This window comes from Perca flavescens, chromosome 8 (genome assembly GCF_004354835.1).
Source record: "Perca flavescens isolate YP-PL-M2 chromosome 8, PFLA_1.0, whole genome shotgun sequence".
Taxonomy (NCBI): Eukaryota; Metazoa; Chordata; class Actinopteri; order Perciformes; family Percidae; genus Perca; species Perca flavescens.
The window spans coordinates 23228297-23249583 of record NC_041338.1 but is presented as its reverse complement, the minus strand read 5'-3'; the positions used below and the strand labels follow the sequence as shown (position 1 = coordinate 23249583).

Below are 21287 nucleotides of genomic sequence, written 5' to 3'. Positions count from 1 at the left end.
GGGTCCTCGTCTGGCAGGCCTCTACCGGCGGCTTTTCGGTGTTGGTCTTCAGTCTCCTCGCGCCACCATCAGTGTCTAGACTCCATCGGGGTGATTATCTTTCGGCTTCTACCCCTTTTAAAAGTTTTTAGATTTTTAAAATAACGGTGGAGTCTAATCTCCAAAGACTGTACTTTACAATTCATGCATATGTACAATAAATCTTTGCATATCTGCAACGAAGTCTCTCCTGATTGAAATAGGGTAGAATATATCAGCATGTTAGCATTGTCATGGCGAGAAGTGAACGTTAACATGTTAACATTAGCATTTAGCTCAAAGCTCCCTCAAAGGGACAATACAGCATAAAACCAACTATTTGATAAAATGCATTTTCTTTCACAGAAAACATTTGTCTCAGATGGAGAACTTTTTGTTCAGTATGTTTTGAACAGCTCATTCAAAAGGTCCAAATTCTTCAGATAACTGAATGTGACTTTGATGTTGAGGACTACAAAAGTCTCTTTCATAGCATATTCTCATCATCTGCTCCTGATTTCTGGCCATGGCAAGTTAATTGCTCACTCAGATGAACAGATTTGCCCACCACATTTGCAGCAAAACATACTTTACACTTCATAATATCATGTCTCAGCATAATGGTAAATTTAACATTTTCATGTGGCTGATTGTCTGTCCACCAGAGGTCATTCTTAGGGCAGCTGATTGCTGATTGCTGTCAGTTATGAGTGACCCAGCTACCGTGTAGCTCAGCAATTTGCTGTGGTGTGTCATGCTCTCTGAGATTCACTAATTGCCTCAATGAATTCTGCCACCATAGCACACAACTCATTAATGCTGACACAGACTTTAATTAGTTAAGTGGGGGTATTCAGCCAGCTGGACCTCAATTCTCATAATTTCTTCTTTTTGAGTTACTATAACGACATTTCATCATCCACAGTAAACACAACATCTACATCAACAGCAGATTATAAATAAATGTTATTTTCATTGATAGCTTTTGGCATTGTAATGTTAATTGAGGAATGTAGCTATAGCATAGATCAGAACATGACAATGATCATGCCACAGAGAGAGTGTGTGGGTTTGCATTTAGGTTTGCAATAAGTAAAGACTACATCAGGTGAAAACAAAAGAATCAGAACATCAAACACAATAAAAAAAAAAAAACTCTACGTAGCCAGGACATCAAAGAGGTGATTATCTACCCGAGTTGAACATCAGCTTCTCTATACAGTACATACTATCAGTTAATATCCTCATTAAAATGCTCAACAACTCTTTGTCTCTTGATCTATTCTAAAGAACATCTGGGTATCATCAAACTGTCATTTCATGTATCAAAGTTTTTACCCCTTAGGGATCAATAAAGTTAGCAATTAATAGAATGAGATAGGCTCCAGAATGGATTTAATTGGCTCCTTTGTACAAAATATTTATTTACAAACTTTTATGTATATTGAAGGGCAGAAATTGTGCTTAGGCGAGGCTGGAACAAAAAGAGGAACAGTGGGCAACAGGGCTGACAATCTCCTATCTGCAATGTGAATATATTTCATCTGTAATGATCTGTCCGAATCCAAAATTCATAACATTTTATATTTAAGCTGGGGAAAGTTTGTAAAGTGCACTGTCGCTTTGATCTATTACATACAATAAATTAGAATTTTGCTATTCCGTTCATTGATACAAAATGGAGGACATTTGCATGTTGTGTCAAACAGACCAAATGTGAAGGAAGCATTTTGGATTCTCCCCCATTATAAATCACAATAACGGTAAGGCTTTTATCTGAATTTGTAAAATGCAACTGCCTAATATTAAGACAACAAGTCTGAGCCAGCTGTTCAGCAGAGGCACAGCGAATGAATGGAACAGCATCAGTTCTACAGTGTTGTTTAGGATTATACTGTAGGCTACTCAAATTAATTTGACAACATTATGTGTCAGTTCATTCACTCTAACTTGTTTTTTGTTCCAGCCCTGCTGGATATCATTAGGTTATTCCTGCTGTATACTGTTGTAAGCCAGGAGGTAGACTCAAAAACAGTTTTGCGGGCTAAAGGATGAAAGTAAACAATGCAATTTCCAAATTGACCAGCACATTATTTCAAGACAGGAATAATGGAATCTCTCACAAAAAAACCTTAAAGCATTTGTGCTGCTTTAACCCACTAATGTGCTAGGAGCATGAGAGTGCAGTTTTCAAATGCCCCAATTGTTTTCAGTGCCTTTACATAGAAATACACTTAAGGCATTTTAGTGCATCTGCTCCTAACTTGATTGGATGAATGAGTCAGAACTGTGGTGTTAATGCTTCAAATGTCCCGCCTGCAGTGTGCCACAGAAGCGTATCAAATTATGGCCGTCAAAAATTACATCCAGGGCGTTTGGTCCTCAATACTAACATTACAGTACCTTGAGGGGAAATACAAAGTCAAGAAGCTATTTCAACAGATGAAGCCATAAAAAACTAACAGACAAAGAATATTTGTGAGATTGCAAATGGCAATATTTCATGTGACCAGTGTTGCAGACTATACAATGTATTGATAGTCAGAATGTGCTCTGTGACATTAGGGTCCACATGCCTGCATGAGGCATTAAACAGGGACTTTTAACACAATGTTGCTGTTTGACTGTAAAAGGGCTGCAACTAAAGATGATCTTTTTATTTATGAATAGGCTATATTGATTATTTTTTATAATTAATTGTTTAGTTAATAAAATGTCAGAAAACTGTAAAATGTTCCCACAATGCTTTTGGGACATTTGGGAAGCTGGAAGCTATGGCAAATTTTTTTCACAGTTTACTTAAATGAATTATCACTTATCAAAATGGTCTACGATTAATATCCTGTCAATCAACAAATCGAAAATTGTATCACATTGCACTCATTGAACAACACACTGTCCCTGTGTCATGTAACTAACCTTTTCTGGAAATTTGTCATATTGAAAATGGCAGTTTATGCCTTTAATAAAGCAACCAAAGAAAGGTATACTGTAAAGTGCGGTAAACATGAAGATATTTCAGCCCTAATGAGATAATCAACTACCGACACAATGTTTTTTTAACAGGTAAGAATAAGGTAAAAGAATGACAACACAAATAATTTATTAACATTCAGTCTTGCCTTGTTTTGTCATTCTACCACTAATAGAAAAGACACGCAGACATAGGCACTGGGTGAGCATATGAAGGCAGGCAAGCATGCAGGCAGCTATGAATTGTGCCCTCCTCTGTTCCATAATAACTGGACAACCCATCCATTTCATCGTTGCCCCTCCGCAGATCTCTGACAGGGAGTAGTATCATCCGAATCATTGACAGAGATGTGTGGGAGAGAAAAGAACCTGCCAACCTCCACATCCAGCTTGAGTTAACAAGACAAAAAGTTACGCTCCAAAGATCTGTAGGAAAAGAGAGGAAGCCAATGGTACTGAGCGCCAACTCTGCTGCTCTCTCTTAAACTTCTGCATCTAATTGTGAGGCTGAGCACACATCTGTGACACTCCAGTTGGATACAGATTCTTTAATCTCTCCTTTTATATGACATCGCCATGTAATCTCCATCTAGCTACCCAGGGAGCAGCCAGAGAAGCAGGAAATGAAATCAATGCTGTGTCTCTGCACTGGGTGTTACTTCATTAGCATGGGCACTACAGATGTAGCCGTAAATCTGATTTATGAAAGGGCGACAACAAAAGCGCCACAGACAGACGCAGGGATTCATAATAGCGGATGATCAAGACACCCAATGTATATGTTTCACCACAGCTTTACCAATGTTTGACAGAGGGCAAAGAAAGGGGAACAATTTCCACTCTAACATACAGCATACTTGCATTGCTGCTGCAGTTAAGCATTTAGATCCAGTCATGTTGTATGAATACATAGACTGTAAAACAGTCTATGATGAAAGACTGTTAGAGCCCGATTTACTAAGCTCCTAACTGATTTTCATTACCTGAAGAACATGACTAAAATTGAAGCATGTAGAAAATCTATTTACTGTAAAAAGGTTACAGGTAAAGTATGACCTCCAGTGATAACCATGAAACATGCATGACACAAAATGTATTATTATTTCACTGCTTTAATTTCCCCTGCATGTGTTTTTTTTCCTTCCTATACGCGCTATATCCATTTCATAATACTGGCCATAATTGCACTGTGGATGTTTGTAACAATGCTTTACATCAACCAGCAGTTAAGTAAACAGGGTTTAATTGCGTTTAATATTAATCTTCACGACATCCTTTGTCACAATTTTAAGCTGTGGGCTTAGGACTTCCGGCAGGTTTGACATTTTACAATGTTTGGCGTTAGCGCACACCTCTCCTGCACACCATAGGCAGGGAAAGGTCCATTATTGTAACTTGGTCTACTTGTTAACAACATTTCAGTTGAAGTATATAGTATAATATAATATCCTCAAAATGTCAAATAAAATCTATACAGACCCATCCAAATAAAACTATTTCTCCAAGTTGCATCAACATAATAAAATCTAGTAAATGTGTGGAGTGAGGTCACATACATTCTTATACTTCAATGAAATTATAATATTTTGCTCTGGGGAAAAGTCATCAGCCAACTTCCTAAATTGAACTCTTATTTCATTAGCGAGCAATGCAACTTTGTGGGGTACATCTGGGCACCAGCTGTGGTGGGACCATGGCCCTTTAAAAGGTCAAAAGGTTTGGATCCTCTTGGAGTAACGCCATCTAATCCTGCGTTAGCTATGGAGATGTTATGGAAAAGTAAACAACAGTGGCTATACAGTTGGCTGCTCATAGGAGAACCATTGATATACTCGCCCTTCCTCATTTCTGAAAAACAGAGATTCCAAATGATTAGTTGTGCACTCCCATGGGACTGAGAAGCTAAGGAGGGGGATGTGTAATTCAATTAGTCCCACAGTTCTGCACCAAAGGGAGGCAGACAGATCCATCTCATTGAGCCATCCAAGATGTGCTGGCCATGTGTATGCACAGAAGATATTGGCAGAACGTCATTAGTGCTGTTGGTTTGGATTAAAGATAGTTTCACTCACTGCTGGGAATAAATAAACCCAGGAACCTCTGTACTAGCAACACCAAGCAGGTCCTCCTAAAATACCCTTAGCAAGCCTTATCTGCACAAAGTGGCTGAATGAGGAGGGCTCGCAGGATGTAGCTAACAGAGTGCAGTGAACCGCCTTACATGACAAGCCAGCCACATTCTTAGCAATGCCTCTGAGCTTGTGCCATGTGTCGAGGATGCTGTCTCCCACTGAAGTTGCATACAGATCGTCCTTTCAGAGCACAGCCTCCTCCGCTGTCTCTTTGTCCCACCTCCCAGTGGGGAATTTATAAAGCTTCACAGGGCCTCACTCCATGAGATTCCTGTAATTTATGACAGCCTTTTCCCAGGCACAAAGAAATCAAATCACACTGTAAATATAGTGCATGTTTCCCAGTATGAGCTCTTCACTTAGACCGTAAATCACAAATGAATGCCAAAGATCATGACAGTCATTAAATAACAGCATCAATAATCCCACATGTGGCAGCACTACATTTGATTTTGGATTATGAAAAGGGCAGAAAGCATAGATAATGAATGAGACACAGCAGAAACAAATCAGAGGAAATTAAGAATTACCGGAGGCACCAAGCTGCACAACAGCCACTTCATACTGTATTTAAAAGGGAGGATCCCCAGTTGTGATCATTAGCACTAGAATGACCTTTGACCTCAGGCTGGCACACACACCTGGCTATGTTATATGACTCCATCCCAACCAGACTAGAGTGAGAGGGTGTCATCTTGTGGGTATAACCTCTCAGGGGTAGCATATCCACTGCATGTGGGCAGCTACCCTCTATTGGCTGCAGGTCCATCAATCTCCTGTTCGAGGAAACTGAAGACTCAACGGAAAGAGAAGCAAACAGCTGTCATATAGTGGACTGAACAGATGGTAATGGTAGCAAGAAATGAACACCATATCATTTTCAAACTTGAAAAAGTGTTGACCAAATACTGAGTTATTATCCAACATATCAGCATTTATATCACCCACAACAAATATGTTTGTATATGCACATTCTTTAATAAGATAACTTAAAAAAGTAAACCTATTAAGATATTTATCCTCATTTTGGTAACATTCATAAGGAGTGTAAACATTTAAAATTACAACAGCATTCTTATTTATGTACTACTTTAATTGCTATGCACCAGTCCACCTCCAGCTTTATCACACTGATCAGTGGATCATATTTCTTATGCCAAAGAATGGCCACTCCCCCAGGTATTCTGCCATGCACTATTCCCATGCTTAAATCTGTTGTAGACTCCCCAGCCCTGTGGAAATCATTATTAACAGAATTAAGTTTATACAGATCTTGTTTGGCTAGGAAAGTCTCTTGTATACACAAAAATATCAGCATCCTCAAGGAGCTAGTCAATAACAATGAGACATGCTTTGTCCCCAGTGCTTTACTATACTTTGCAGGTGATGAATTAAGGCTAGCTTTTTCTTATTTCTGTTCTGTAAAGGCAATACTGATTTCTCTTCGGTGTAATTACACACAAAATCCCACAAGATCCAGGAGGCGTTCCCGAGAAACAAACCCAGCATTAGATGCCATGCAATATCACTAACAGGCCAAGATATGGATATAATGATGGGTTTAAAAAAACACTAAGAGACAAGAGATTATATTAGAATCTGCTTTAGGAGGATGTTGATATCTCCCGCACTTCAGTGGCTGCTGACAGGGATAGGTACAGGAAATTGAACACAAACGCAAGCCAGCTCTTGGTTCTGATTTGGCAATGACAATGCATGTTCTGAAGAAAGTCAACATTTATATTCAGCTCTTGTTCAGCTCTAAAAACAACGGCGTACCGACAAACAAGGTTACAGTATAAAACATAATTTGTATAATTAATGCCTAACTTTCCTAAATTTCCTCCTTTGCTAATGATTTTGTGCCATTAGGCCAGGTGACCTTATTCCCACAGCGGCTATTTAGAATTTGTGTCGTACTCAACCCAGAGGATCAGCATAACAACTAAGGTTGAGTCAAAACATTCATGAAGGCAGATGAATATAACTGTTATAAAATGAACAGATGTTAGATACTGTACTCGCGCTCACTGTAGAAGTCTTGTAAAATGTTTGTGTCTGAATCCAAGTGTTCCCAGTGCTTTATGCTGAATCTTAGTAGAGTTGCAGCCTGAAATAGTCAAGTAATTGGTCACTAGGGCTGAGTATCATTTGAAATGTTTTGACACTAGTGCCCAAGATATATCTGTGTACTGATACCAAAACCACTCATCTTACTTAAAGACGTGATTTTTTATAAACCCCTAGCCAAAGTTCTCATGTATTAAATGTGGTAGAACGTCATCAGCCTTAATACAGTCAACAGTAAATAATATAGAGGGGGGGGTTGGGTTGTATTTGTTTGGCAGTTGAGTCAACAATCTCTGCGCGGCATCGCTTACTGCACCTTTCAGGCTAATGTGTTAGCAAAAAATAGCCTATTTACTGTACACATCCACAGTAGAAAACACGGAGCTACATTAGCATTAATATTTGTGTGTTTTGTGTTTCTGTTCACCTTTAGAATGTGAGTCCAATCGTTCTATTTTAGCTCTGTTTTGGTCTCCACCATCTCTTATATATTGTATATGTCAATGTATGTATAGAGCTGTGTCATTGAAGGCAATTTTCTGCTGATACTAGAAACCGTTTGGCATTTAATGTTAATATAAAAAAACATTCATGAGTGCAGCTTTAATGAGAAGTAGCTAATAATCATTAGTCACCAAGAAAATGACAAAGGTTTGGTTTTTAATAAGCACTAGATTTTGACAGATCCATCTGCATAACTGATTTAATGTGTGGAAGGATGATAACACTGGAGAGACAATTTGAGAGATTTTCCTGTTAAGTCAACTGATCAATTAATCGAAGAAAGTCCATGACTACTGGTTAACTAGAGATTTCTTTGGTAGCAGAGAGGCTAGTCTCGCGTTGCCAGACCTTCCTCTACAGGGCTGCGTAGGAGGGTCTGGCTAGACAACAAAGCAATCCAGGATGGGAAAAAAAACATGTTCTCATTTATTGGCATTTCTTTAAACAAATCATAATCACCTTGGGAGGTGCTAAGCGCCGAGCAGAGCCACGGTGCCGCTGCAAAATAGCCTCGGGAAGGAACTTGTTTTGGTGGAACGTGTACGTTCAAAGGTTGTTTTAGTCATGCGACAGAAAACTCAGATTGGACAGATAGTCTAGCTAGCTGTCTGGATTTACCCTGCAGAGATCAGAGGAGCAGTTAACCATAATCCTCATACATCAACCGGAGGTTAAAATTACAACACAAAGAAAGCGGAAGGTAACAGACATCCGAAATCGGACATCCGAAAAGAGTGACATCTGGCGGAATATCCGGCAGAACGAGGGCAATCCCATAAGTGGAACATCATGGATATAGACTACAGAGAGGCCTACACCTTTGTGCAACACAGTATGGTATATCTGGGCTGTACTTCCAGGTTCAGTTTTCCCAACCAACATGGGGTCCAAGTTCAAAATGGTCACTGTCATGAAAAGTTTTTTGAAGAGTACCAATACAAATCATGCCATGGTCTCCGGAGTCAACTTTATCGTTCCATCACCAAAAACAGAGCAACAAATGTAATCCTAGCTATTGCCTTCCACTAAGGGTAACCAGAGAGTCGCTCTGCCCTTTACACAAGGTCACTGCACTGCTGATGAGCTGAAAATACAAGGCTAAAGTAACACAATCACTTATACAGGACAGCATCCAGCTGCTAAATGCACCACTTCCGTCAGGCCAAAGTGAAATGATGATTTAACAAGAGTGTGTCAGAGCAGTCCACAGTTTCTTCTTTAAGACTCAAGGTGCTGACACTACGTAGCCCTGAGCAGAGAGAGGGAGGGGGGGGAGAGAGGGGGAGGGAGAGAGGGAGAGAGAGAGAGAGAGAGAGAGAGAGAGAGAGAGAGAGAGAGAGAGAGGCAGAGACCGAAAGAGTTCTCGCTCGGTCAGCAACCCTCGCAGCCTGCCGAGGATCAGAGCAGGGGATAGCAGTAATTTCAGTGCTGCTCTTCCGACAGGAGAGTCCTTTCTCCCAGGCAGTGTCAAAAACAGCCCGACAGCTGCTGTACACACAAAGTACCTGATGGCCCTCAATTAACCTTGATGTGAAGCTACTGCCATGTCAATTCTTCCTAAAACTAGATCCACAGTGCCATTCAACAGCAATATCATTTTGTTTACTTTATCTGTCTGTTATTGCATCTCGCCTCTGTGCAGCTAGCCTTTGTTTCCTCTGTCCAAAATATTGTGTAAGCCTCTGGACATCCCATTCTGGGATTACTAAACGCTGCTTTTTCATTTTTATCAATAAGTGAAACAATTGTGTCATAGATGTAAAAAACAAAACAAATCGTTGTCTCATCAAGTGATTATTGTCTGAACAGTGCTGTGGTGCAGGACCCCTACCACGCTGTATTTGGCTGTGATGCATCACTGATGCAGATCGATAGCAAGTGCCTCGATCTCCGCCCCACTGTCATTGACCTCTAGCTCCTGTGGCGTTCCTAGGAGACCCCCTGCCAGTGAAAAACACTCCCAGCATGCTGATAAAGGGGGCAAAAACATCAGAGCCTTTGAGAGTGTGCCTCTAATGTGCTTTCTTTGTGATACTGGCCACAACAAACACTACCAAAAGCAGAGCACAAACAATAACAACAAAGTATACTAAAACTCTTAACATATACAGTCTTAGAGAAGTAATTGCATTTCTTCGATAATGCATCATTACCACATCCAAAAGACACTGTGAATGCACAATAACACTTTTTTAAATGTACCTTCAAATATGTTTTTGAACAAAGACACTGAGATGCACTAGTACGTCCAATAAAGTACAAAGAAGCTGGGCTGGTTACAACAAGGTGACACAAGCAGCCATTATAACTGAACAAAGACTACCAGGTCATAAAATGTGTTCTATGGATTCTGTGGCCACTAAAACCCAAAGTAGCATTTTGCACTGTAAGAACAGAAGGTAAAATATTGACTTAAACAGAATGATGTACATCAGCTCCTTGTGTACTCAAATGCAATGCATTATGGATTCTTAATTGTATTCACTCAAACTGGTTATACACAGTAACATGTCAGAGACAAAAGAGCATTAGTTTTCAGAGGAGGCTGTATATCACATGAGCTTTAGCATAGGTATCACATGATCCTTAGCACTGATAAGCATCAGGCAGAGTGAGCCATGTTTCTGATCATTCCAGTGTTCCTGTAATGCAAAAACAAAGGTGTAACAACAGAAAATAATGTAGTGTAAATTGCATACTTATTCTCTTCACACTAGACACTTCAGAAATACAAATAAATGCCAATAAAGTAATAAACTATTTAAAATTTCAGCAAAAATACTCGTCAGATGCTCACTCGCAGCTAAATTAAAATTCAACAAAATAGCCCTTCTTCAAAACACACACACGCTCGCACGCACGAAGATTAGGTGAAAGAATATTTATTAAATTAACGACAATTGAAAAAATGTACCTAAATTTACTAAAATTCCTATATAAAAGCATACAAAGATAAGTAGACAGCTATTTACTTAAGCCGACAGCCGGTGCTCAGGGAACCCTCAGATCACACATCTTTTCCTTTCTGTCACTAACCCAATTTGGGACCATGTACTGTGTGCATGACAGGGAAGTCAGACCTGTCATCTGCTGCTTTAAACTGGCATCTCATATGACGCGCTGAAGAGAAGTGCCTGTGCCACTGCCTCTGACCTGAAGCACACCACGACGGGATCTACTAACCTAATTCTTGAGTCTGCTTACGCAAAAAGAAAGTCCATTAAACTGCTATTATAGGATCAACAATTGACTGACCTGTGGATGTACTAATACTGATACACACTGATATAAAGGCCAACAATTATTAATCAAGCGTACAGCCAATTTAATCTGATGTGAGATCAACTTTACTTCAAATCAAGTGCTTGCTAATAAAAAATAAAAAAAGACCCATCTGCATAACAGCTCTGACATATTGACTGCCTGCCACAATCATCTGCTCGGGAAAAATACAGAAACAATTCTGAATTCAGATTGATGTACTAGTGGAGGAATGAGAATGGCAGCCAGTTTATACATCTACCTCTTGTTCTATAGAAACAGATCTGGAGGCGAGCCAGGCCCTAAAGAGGCTGCGATCACAGAGAGACAGCAGCAGGAAAATACATAGGAGGGATCTATTTCATCGGTAAACACGAAACACAAAAGATTGGGTCACAGTGACAGCATGGGGTGTGTTTTAGTTTCCACCTCCTACACACTCATGCATTAAATATGGTTCAGCAATCACACTCTCCAATGACTCTCAAACCCTTACTTCCCAATCCCCCCCCACCCGCTGAACATTTCCTGGGGAATTCCGACCAGGAATGTATTCTTGATGACGGAGCAACTGCAACAGCTGAGAGGAAAATCACTTTCTAATGAACAGCACGGAAATACAGTTAAGGCTTTGTCTTTAACAATTGCTTTTTCTCAACTGTGGATCAAAATACTTACTTGGGAATGCATGACCTTGTTATAGTTATTTATGGAAAAGTTTAAGGATTGTGTGTTTCTCCCTGGGCTGGACAATTGTAAAAAAAAACTGACTAAGAGCAATTGATAAGAGCACACGGCTCCTGTGATTCCCCAAATGAGGCGCAGAGCTGAAAGAGTGAACTATGTTGTAGCAGAGATACCCTTAATAGCTCTCCCATATTACGGAATTACTGAGGTAATGGCCTCTTCAATAGCTGGGAAAAAGGCACCGTTTAAATAGTGCTTGGTTTTAATTACCACTGCAAAGTGAAATTGCAGTATATAATATTTCAAAAGCTTAGACAAGAGGACATGTCGAATGTTGATATCTACCAGTTTGTTCTACTTTTTTTCAAGTTTAAAACTTTTCAGATTTCTTTTGGCACAAGATTACAAACATTGCTCTTATAACCTTGGTTCCTGTGAGTAATATCTGTGTTGTGTTTGATGGAACAGTAAGCTTTTATCAGTAGCCGCTGGCAGATGCATGCTGCATGCGAGCTTCTGACATTGTTGGTGCTGTGATCTAATTATATCTGTGTACTGTGCTGTGGGAAAGTGTGCAGTACTCATTGCAGATCCTCAGATTGGGAAGGTCTCTGTTTCTTTATTAAACATGGGCAAGCAAAGGGCTCATATTGTAAACCAACAGGTCCAGTGTACCACTGCTGAGATTTACATACACATTCAATTCCATTATAAGGGAAATGTATTTACGACTCAAAAAGCCATTTCAGAACTATGTAATATGGAGATTATTCTCCATTAGCACATTTTTGCCAATCTGCCATTCAACAAATCTTTTTACTACAAACTATAAGGGATGCACCTATGAACCTATCACTTAACCTCTTTGAAAATATGTTGAAATACACTAAAAAGACTAGGCCTGCACAATAAATCATTATAAAAATTGCGATCTCGATTCACCCCGGTTCACGATTTAATTTTTAAATGACTCATAAATGACTCTCCTTCAATTAATTTATTGAATGCATGCATTTGACATTAGCATGTTTTGATTATGTAAAGACATGTTCAAGTCTTTTTCCCCAAATCGTGCCTACTAAAGACCTCTACTCCATCACACAAAGCAGACTTCAGCGCCAAAGCATAATTGGTGAAGCTTGACGCCATCAACTGTCAACATCCAACCTATTGGTTTTGAAACTCCGTATGTACACTGTATGGACTGTATACTTTTCAGAACGTGTGAAACCAGAATGCAGCCCTCTACCATTTAATTGATACTTAACAGACACAGATAGCCTATGTGGAAATGATACAAATTCATTAAGCATCACGCAACAATGCTGCTACTACTACTACTACTACTACTACTACTAGTATGCCATTCCCTATAGTGTCATTGGTGGATGCTTTTAACCTACACTAACTGGTGCCTTACAGTAGCACCAGGGAGTATACTTTTAATATCGCTACTCCCAGTTGGAATCAAGCCCCAAACACTCTCAGTGGTGCCTTACTGTATAAAGCCATCCAGAATCACAGCTGTCTGCTGATACAACTTGACTCTTCTAGTTACATCACTCAGGCAAAACATGTCACTCTGCAATATTGGTTTGAAAACCCCCTTAAGGCATGAGTATCCTTGAATTGACCCTTAAAAATCCAAGATGCCGCTCCTAGAGAAAGCTCAGCTGCTGTATAATGTAGAAGGGTGGGGTGAATTGTTTTCAAACAGTTGGTCATAGCAGCCAAAAGCTTCTTCTGTAAACGAGAATGTCGGAAGAGGCTGACATGTAGCTAATTTGGATTGGCATAGCGAGTCAGCCCAACACTCACACATTTGTTCCACAACCTAATGTAAAACCAAACATGGAAAGATATGTAGGGGTGTACAGTACTGTGTGGCCCCTTCACCCCACAGCCACTGTGTTGGAGTAACATGTAACCCCCTGTACCTGAGAAACAACCTTGTCACAGCTCATAAAATATCTCTACACAAGTGCAGCACATACACAACTGTACGAGGCAGCGGGGCGGTTTAGCAGTTAAAGGAGTCATGTCCTTCGATCAGGGAATGCACATCCTGTCTGCTGGTGTCTTAAAGAAAGTATAACCAGGTGAGCATGCACTCTGACCTCTGCAAGCAGGCAGGTGTCAGGTAAAAACTAAAAAAAGGAATTTTCCTACATAAAAATACATGAGCTCCAATATAATAGCAGCTTTTTTCCACCCACTGGGGCAAAGGATTAGTGGGCTAGAAAGCTTTAGCAGTCTCAACAAACTTGACCAAAACTGACCATTACAGAGCATCCCTTGCATACTCTGCCCACATTTCTGTCAGCCTACTGTAAATCATCAGTGGTTACATCCCTGCATTCGCACTACAGCCTCGCTTAGCTTTGATGTTGAGCCGTTCCAGATAACATTCAGGTCAAGTCCAAGTTACTGTACAGCACATTTCTTTGCAGAGCAGCAAATGATGCTGGGCAGCATTAGTTGCCCATTTAGCCTCCTTCCAAGCACTAACAACGCAACAACGTCAAACAAGTAGGTCAACAAAATATTCATCTTATTACCTCTTATCTGGCAATGTCAAAAGCAGCCAGTCACACATTAGGCGAAGACATAGATTTGACAGACGTATAATAACGCACCGGATGAAGCAAATCGCTTAAATCCAAAGAAGAGCAAATAGATGGTGAAGTGGAACACATCACACTAATCATGTGAAAGGTCGTTTGCAGGCTGTTAATATGAAATGTTTTCAGCGCTTCTGCTGAGCCAACATCGAGCGGTCCCTCCTCCCTGTAGTGAGCCCGTTTGGGCGGAAAAGCACCTTGAAACAACAGCGCCAGGGTTTAAAAACACACAGAAAATGAAGGCAAAATCCTACCTGATCACTCGTTAATGCATGCGACCTGGCTTGGATGTAGGCTAGGCGACACACACCGCAAGCGGGTCAGCTCAGCCTGCCAGGCTGCCTCCTCCACGGCATCAAGCCCCTCCTCGTTTATCGTAGCTACAGTGGAGAGAGATGGGGGGGAAAAGAAAAACGACCGCATATCTATGCGCCGAAAAAAAAAGGAAGCGGCGTCACAGTCAATCGTGTTTCTGATAAACATAGATGTAGCCAGATCAATATGGTTTAAAGGCTCAAGAGTAGGCTGATTGATACAGATGAGCAATCCTGCGAGATAAAATAGACCCGATAACCATGCAACGCTTAAAGATCAACGCACGAAAGATTTGAATGACTCAGCTCGCTCTTATTTTGAAAATGCTTCGAATTTGTGCAGTGAAGTACACCTGCTGAAAGCGTGTCAGCAGAACCATCAGTGTTGGACAGCCCATAGACTACTGCTGTGGCACTTGACACAAGATCAATGGCACATGGAAGATTATGTTATAGCCATCCTGTCTGCAGTAGGAAATAAAACACAGTACATGTCAGACGAATGGCATCCAGAAACAGAACAGAAACCTGTTAATATTTTTGAAATATTTTTTTGCAATCTGAATGATGAATCCATATACCATGTACGTCAGTATTTGATTAGCTTATTTAGGTTGTATTTACAGTTTTGCAAATCTTTGCAGGCCAAATAATAGAGAGTGTTTAATGTATCTCCCTCTCGGTGTATCATCTCAGGGGGTGTACTGTTTTATGTTTGAGCATATACTGCCCCCTAATGGAGATGTTCAAGCCTCCATGTAAAGATAAGATCAGACACTTAGAAAAACAAAGTCAGGGGCTGTCAATATTTATAAACTACATATTAATATACCTTATTAGTATTTTACATATTAAAACATCAGAAGGTGATTGATCATCTGTCTCCCTGGTTTGCATGGCTATGTTTTTGCCAGCATACTTTCCTTCTTCTGAATCACAGAAAATGCTGAGCTACTCCCTAAGTATTACTGGTAGCTGTTATTGATGGCAACCAGACAACCAAAGAACGTCGCAATTAAACCTTTCCCTCCTGCCAATTAATATGCATGTTATATTAAATTTGGTAAAACTGTATTCATGATTTTGATTTTTTTAGGTATTGTGTACAAACACAGAGCAGACTCACATAAAGTAGGCATGTATGTGTGTGTTCTGATCAACTTCAGTTTAGATAATATTTTCAGATAAATAGAGTTTCTATTTTTTTATAACATCTTTATAATATACATCAAATTCGTTAGATTCTTACACTTGATTTGAGAGGCACAAGGTAGGCTACACTTAAATTACAGATGTGACGTGAACATTTTGGAAAAACATTTCTGAGAAGTTCTCCATTTAGGACACTTTCCTGGAATATTGTTAGCACTGCCATCATTCTGTCATTTAGTGCCTGGTAACTTAAGTAACCAAGTTACTCCACTTGAACCTTGGCCAGGGCAGAGTGAAGCTTTTGGACAGGATCTCTCCACTTTCTCTTACCACTTTCGAAGGAAAGCCAAGGGACACAAATAAAGGGACTGTCGAAATCAAGCAGAACTGACATAGGTTTGTTCGATTGTCAAGAAGTTTCCTTTGGGATATACAGTAAATGTCAAGTTATAGCTATTCACGTACAGACCCACCACAAATACAACTTTCTAAAATTCATTTTGGTGATCAATCATAATACAACTGCTCAGTGTCCCACCACAAGAGGGTAGCACTGACATGAAGTAAGGAGCAATGTTCAGTTTGACTGTATATAAATCAATGTTCTCCTTGTCCTATTTAGCACGGATGTTGACTTTTCAGAAACCACATCTCTGATAAAGAGACGTTATGATCAGCCCTGCCAAACCTGCAGTTCTACAGTAATAGTAGAGTGTTAGTCGATGAATGAATGAATTCACTATATATATATACATATCACATTGTTCATTCACCTCCACAAGATGTCATTTTAAATTTCAAATACAACATTCAAATATATCAGACTGAATTATGGGATATTTATATGTAGTGAAGCAAATTCTGTCTAGAATCTTCCATGTGAAGTGATGATGCAGCAATAAAAATATATTTTTTTTTTAAAGATTATTGTGATATAGCATAAATAAAGTAGGCTACTGGCATGAGAAAATATGAAATATATCCTAATACTGGATAGTTCAACCAATAGCACATGCCACATTTATTTAAATCCCACAAGGACTTCAGTAGGAAGTTATAGCTTTCCTCTACACACTAAAGTTGGGACAGCTTTATCCCTTGAACTTTTACCTTTAAAAGGTAATGGCACTTCAAATGTTCTTAAATTGTTTAGAATTATTATCTTATCAGATCACCGTGTTTATGTTCACAGAACAAGGTCATACACACCATCTAATTTAAAATGGAAAACAAACACGTGAATCAAAAGCCTGCCATTTGTTTAAAAACAGTTGTTCAATTTCGAAGTACGCTTATCTCACTACACAGTACAGCGGTTTCTACAGGGGCATTTAGCTCTGTTGTTGTTTTTGATATTTCCATGGGAACCAGTGGCCGAGGAGAGAGGGTGGATCCTGTTTGAGCAGCACAGGGGGCGTGTGTTACTGTGCATCCACTGGTTTCCTGCTTCATTTATCTGTCTTCATCCCTCAAACAGCCACATATGTGCTGGTCCTGACAAGCGAGAACCTCCAACCTGCTGTAAAAAAGAGCCTCTGAGATTTTTCACAACAGTCTAAACTTTTAGCTGGAGCTATCAGTCCATCTTGTTCAGGACAATATTGTGGATTATCCATCATTTCAGAATATTAAGGTAAGAAAATCTTCCTGCAAAGTTAATGATTGTAGATATTATTACATGAATTTCTTTGGTGATTGATCAGGACACAAGGGAGCAACTTACAAGCATATCTGTTTGGTTTTACAGAGTTTCATAATTCTTACCAGAGGACCCATGTGGGTGGTGGAGAAGATCCGCTTGTCAGTGGAGAGATCTTACCTGCCTATCCCATCAGCAGAACTCAGCTTCAAAATTAGTGACATCATGTTCGGAGAAAAGGGTGACAAACCCAAAAGGATTTCCCTCTGTCCTAATGTCATCACCCCCGACAACATCCCCGAGTTCTGCATCCCCCCAACAATCCCATCCCTGCAGGAGTTGAAGAATACGGAGCAGAGCCGAGCTGCTTGCGTAATCAAGGTGTCTCCCTATGGGGGGGCCAGCCCTGAAATAGAGGTGTCATGTCATGAGGCGATGAACCCGCACATTATCCAGGTGGAGAGTGTGGATGAGAGCCCCTATGATGGCTGCAGTGATGAGGAGACCACCAATGCGGATCCCCAGAGCCAGGCTGCCTTGTCTCTTCCACACATGGCCAAAGCTCAGACCTGCTATGGCTTTTGCACCTTACTGGAGAGCCCCCACACTAGGAGGAAGGAATCGCTCTTCCACTCCGATCCTGGCTCCTCTCCCCTGCTGCTGCCCAGGAGTCGATCCAGCGTGTGCTCTAAAGTCTCCCCCTCCACTTCTCCCTCCTCCTCTCCTTCCTCATTCAGCCTTAACACCCTGACCAGGCTTTCCCCGAGAGGATACACCCTGAACTGGCAGGCCACTCTGGACAGCGATACAACTTCCTCTACTGAATCCTCTCCTTTCAGCTCGCCACTGCTGGCCAGGTGCCCTGCCAAGTCTTCCCTCTTCAAAGCACTGAGCCATGAACTGCTGTTGTCAAGGAACATGAGGAAGGCAATGGTGTCAAGGAACAATTCCCTGTCCACAGATGAAGGCAGCTCCACAGACAATAGCCCCAATGTCATGAGGAGGGCATCAGATGGGTTAGCTGAAGGCCTGCCCAGCAGCTACAGCCTGGCGCCACCCAACATCTTCCCCATGGACTTGACTCTGCACAGAGAGAAGGTAATGAAGGAGAGAATGGCACCCATAGGGAAAAATGGCAGCCTCAGACTCTCAGCTGAGTACTGCCCGGATAACCAAAGACTGCGGGTTCGACTGATCAGTGCTGAGGGCCTCTATCCGCTCTCTGTAGACCCCAAGATTATCAACTGCAGCGTCAGCCTCTCTCTGGTGCCCGGAAAAGTCCAAAAGCAACGCAGCACAGTCATCAGAAAGAGCCGTAATCCGATCTTCAATGAGGATTTCTTCTTTGATAGTATCTCAGAGGACGATCTCAGCCAGCGGTCCCTTCGCTTTAAAGTGGTGAACAAAATGTCCACCCTGAAAAGAGACTATCTTCTGGGTGACTGTGATTTGCCTCTTTCTAGCATTGTGACATCATAAACCTAAGTACTTCCTTAACTGCTTATTTATGTATGAAATTATTTATTCACATTTTTGTATTGTAAATCAAGATTTTATAATGATTAAATTATGGAAAACTGAGGTTGTTTGTCTTTAGTACATTTCAAAATAAGACAATATGCTAATAAGTTTTATATGATAAATTGTGTCTGTCTGCAGAAACAGTTCACCCAATTTTCTCCACATGCATTTTCAGAATTCAATGCTCAGGATAAAGTTAATTTAAAACAACAACAAATCCATCACCAACAAAAAGTGAATCCCAACCTTATAACTGCTTATTATGTGTATAATAATTTATAACCCTTTCATTCCTTGGTGTGTCAATGTGGCGGAAGCATCAGCTGGCCTGAGACAACTACCGTCTCATATTTCTCCTAAGCCTGTTGTTTTCTTCATGACCTTTCCAATGATTAAAAATATGACTAGAGACCAGCAACCCTAGAGAGGAGTTTTTACCGTATGACTAATTCTAATCAGTGCAAGCTCCCCCCCCTTCCCCAACAATGATACGGAATACGTATCTAATACTTTTATATTTTATGAAGACTGCACAACTGAATCTGTTAGAGAAACTCACATTCTACAAGTTCAATCAAATATTATTCAAGGCCAGTCAAGGTAGGTATATTTTTTATCAGTAAAACCTTTTATCTCACTTTTTTATTCATGCAGGTGACAAGACTTTCTCAAAATGGTACTTTCACTATTTTTACAAAATACTTAAACTAGGCATGGCAATGTACAATACCCTAAGCTCTGGATGAAAATCAATTGGGCCAGCTTAAAGGCTAAATAAAACATGAAGCATTTGACTGTGTATGAACTCAAACGGGCCTTTTTTCAACAACAGACTACAACTACAGAACATAACATACTCTATGTTGAAGACTAAAAACAGCATCTCTCTATGCAATATATCTATATGTTTACTCAACTGAACAGAGCAGGAGCTCCTAATGCTGCGTATATCCTGCTGTTTTCAGCAATAAAGATCAGGCTTAAAAGCACTGGCCGCCACTATAGCTCCTAGTTAAAGATTAATAGGTTTCTCAGGGCCCAGAAAAGCTCTGATAGGGGACTGACAACTGCTGGTTATACAGTATATTACAAAACATCAAACAGTAATGTGAGGCAATACATATAAATAGCTATATCCACCAAAGCTATAATCATAACCTGCTGGGAGATTGGTTTGAAAGCTCAATGTCTGTAATGATACATGCTTTACAACTACAAATATTTCACTAGATTTTACAGTTTGGATTGGGCCACTGAGAAAAGCATTTGGACAAATATAGCTCATGATCCACTTTCAATTTGAACTACAGATTCAGACCTGCAATCTCTTCTCAATTGTGTTGCTGTAAATAAGGGTTTTGCGTTTCTACAATACAAGGCCCTAACTCGCTTTTTGTGTTACTGTAATAGGAGCATCTCATTTCTGACAAAGAAACGCTTATACACAGACAACCTACATTTTTCAACAATACCTCTCTGAATAGGATGTTCCAGATCCTGTGAGGAGGCTGATACTGCTAGACACTTTTGTATTGAGTGTTGACTCAGCTGTGAAATACCCTGTAATAAATGAGAATTACTAGTGATTCCCCTTGGTGGTCAACCACTGACGGATTGGGAGGGATTTCCACTGATCTATCTTCATTAAAGAAGGCAGAAGCGTTGGTTTTATACAGCACATTGGTTACAGCAACATTAGGGGCTTTGATCCAAGCTAGTGCTGGCCATACAAAAATATAATCTGTCAATGGACATTGAATAACAGCATCAAGCTTATTGGCTATTCATATTACTCCTGGAAAACGGCTACATCCTGGAAATCCATCTTCAGTATTGATTTCATGATGCAACGTGTTAAGTCCAACCAATAAAATCATCACACATCTATTTATTTAATTATTTCACCTGCCTTTCTTTGGAAAACAAACTGCCCTTTTCTCCATAACTAACATTGGTATAAACTTAAGATTGATCTCTTTCAAACATAAAAAAACATACTGCATGACTGAGAAATACAAATACAAGATTTGGTATGTGTATTGAATTTGTTGTTTTGTACTTATTACTAGAAGTGATTTCATATTATCTGCAGGAAACATCTGTCTCCCTCTGCATCATGAATGCAAACGCGCAACAGGGGAAGCACACTGGCTTAATCTCAAGTGTCTGAAAACAGTTGCCTGGTTACCTTCACTCACCAGGATGTCATTGCCTTAATGCACATTTACAATTTCAAAGTAATGAGCTGGAATCGATAACAACTACATTTAGAAATTATCAGGTATACTTGGATATCTTGAATATCCTACTTCCATTCAGCTCTCTATTTGCTGCAAAACCTCCAGTGTTCTCTAGTTTCTTGAAGTGGAAAGACAATGTTTTTATACCAAGAAAC

The 21287-nt window shown here is 40.1% G+C and overlaps 2 protein-coding genes across 5 annotated transcripts in view; one reads left to right on the top strand and one right to left on the bottom strand.

Annotated features, from left to right (window-relative positions):
* tln2b (talin 2b) overlaps positions 1-14844 on the bottom strand; it is an 88356-nt gene extending 73512 nt beyond the window's left edge. For 2 of the 4 annotated variants that reach the window (XM_028584268.1, XM_028584270.1), the window contains exon 1: positions 14521-14844. The gene's annotated coding sequence lies outside the window, so the exon portion shown is untranslated. The remainder of the gene's footprint in view (positions 1-14520) is intronic. The other 2 variants (XM_028584264.1, XM_028584265.1) reach the window with 1 other exon arrangement.
* A 2662-nt stretch (positions 14845-17506) lies between these two features.
* c2cd4a (C2 calcium dependent domain containing 4A) lies at positions 17507-18850 on the top strand. The gene has a single exon (XM_028585232.1). The coding sequence runs from the start codon at positions 17507-17509 to the stop codon at positions 18848-18850; it is 1344 nt and encodes a 447-aa protein (XP_028441033.1).
* The last annotated feature ends 2437 nt before the right edge of the window (positions 18851-21287 follow it).

Coding starts and splice junctions, on each gene's coding strand:
- c2cd4a (XM_028585232.1), top strand. CDS start 17,507: ATGTGGGTGGTGGAGAAGATCCGCTTGTCAGTGGAGAGATCTTACCTG.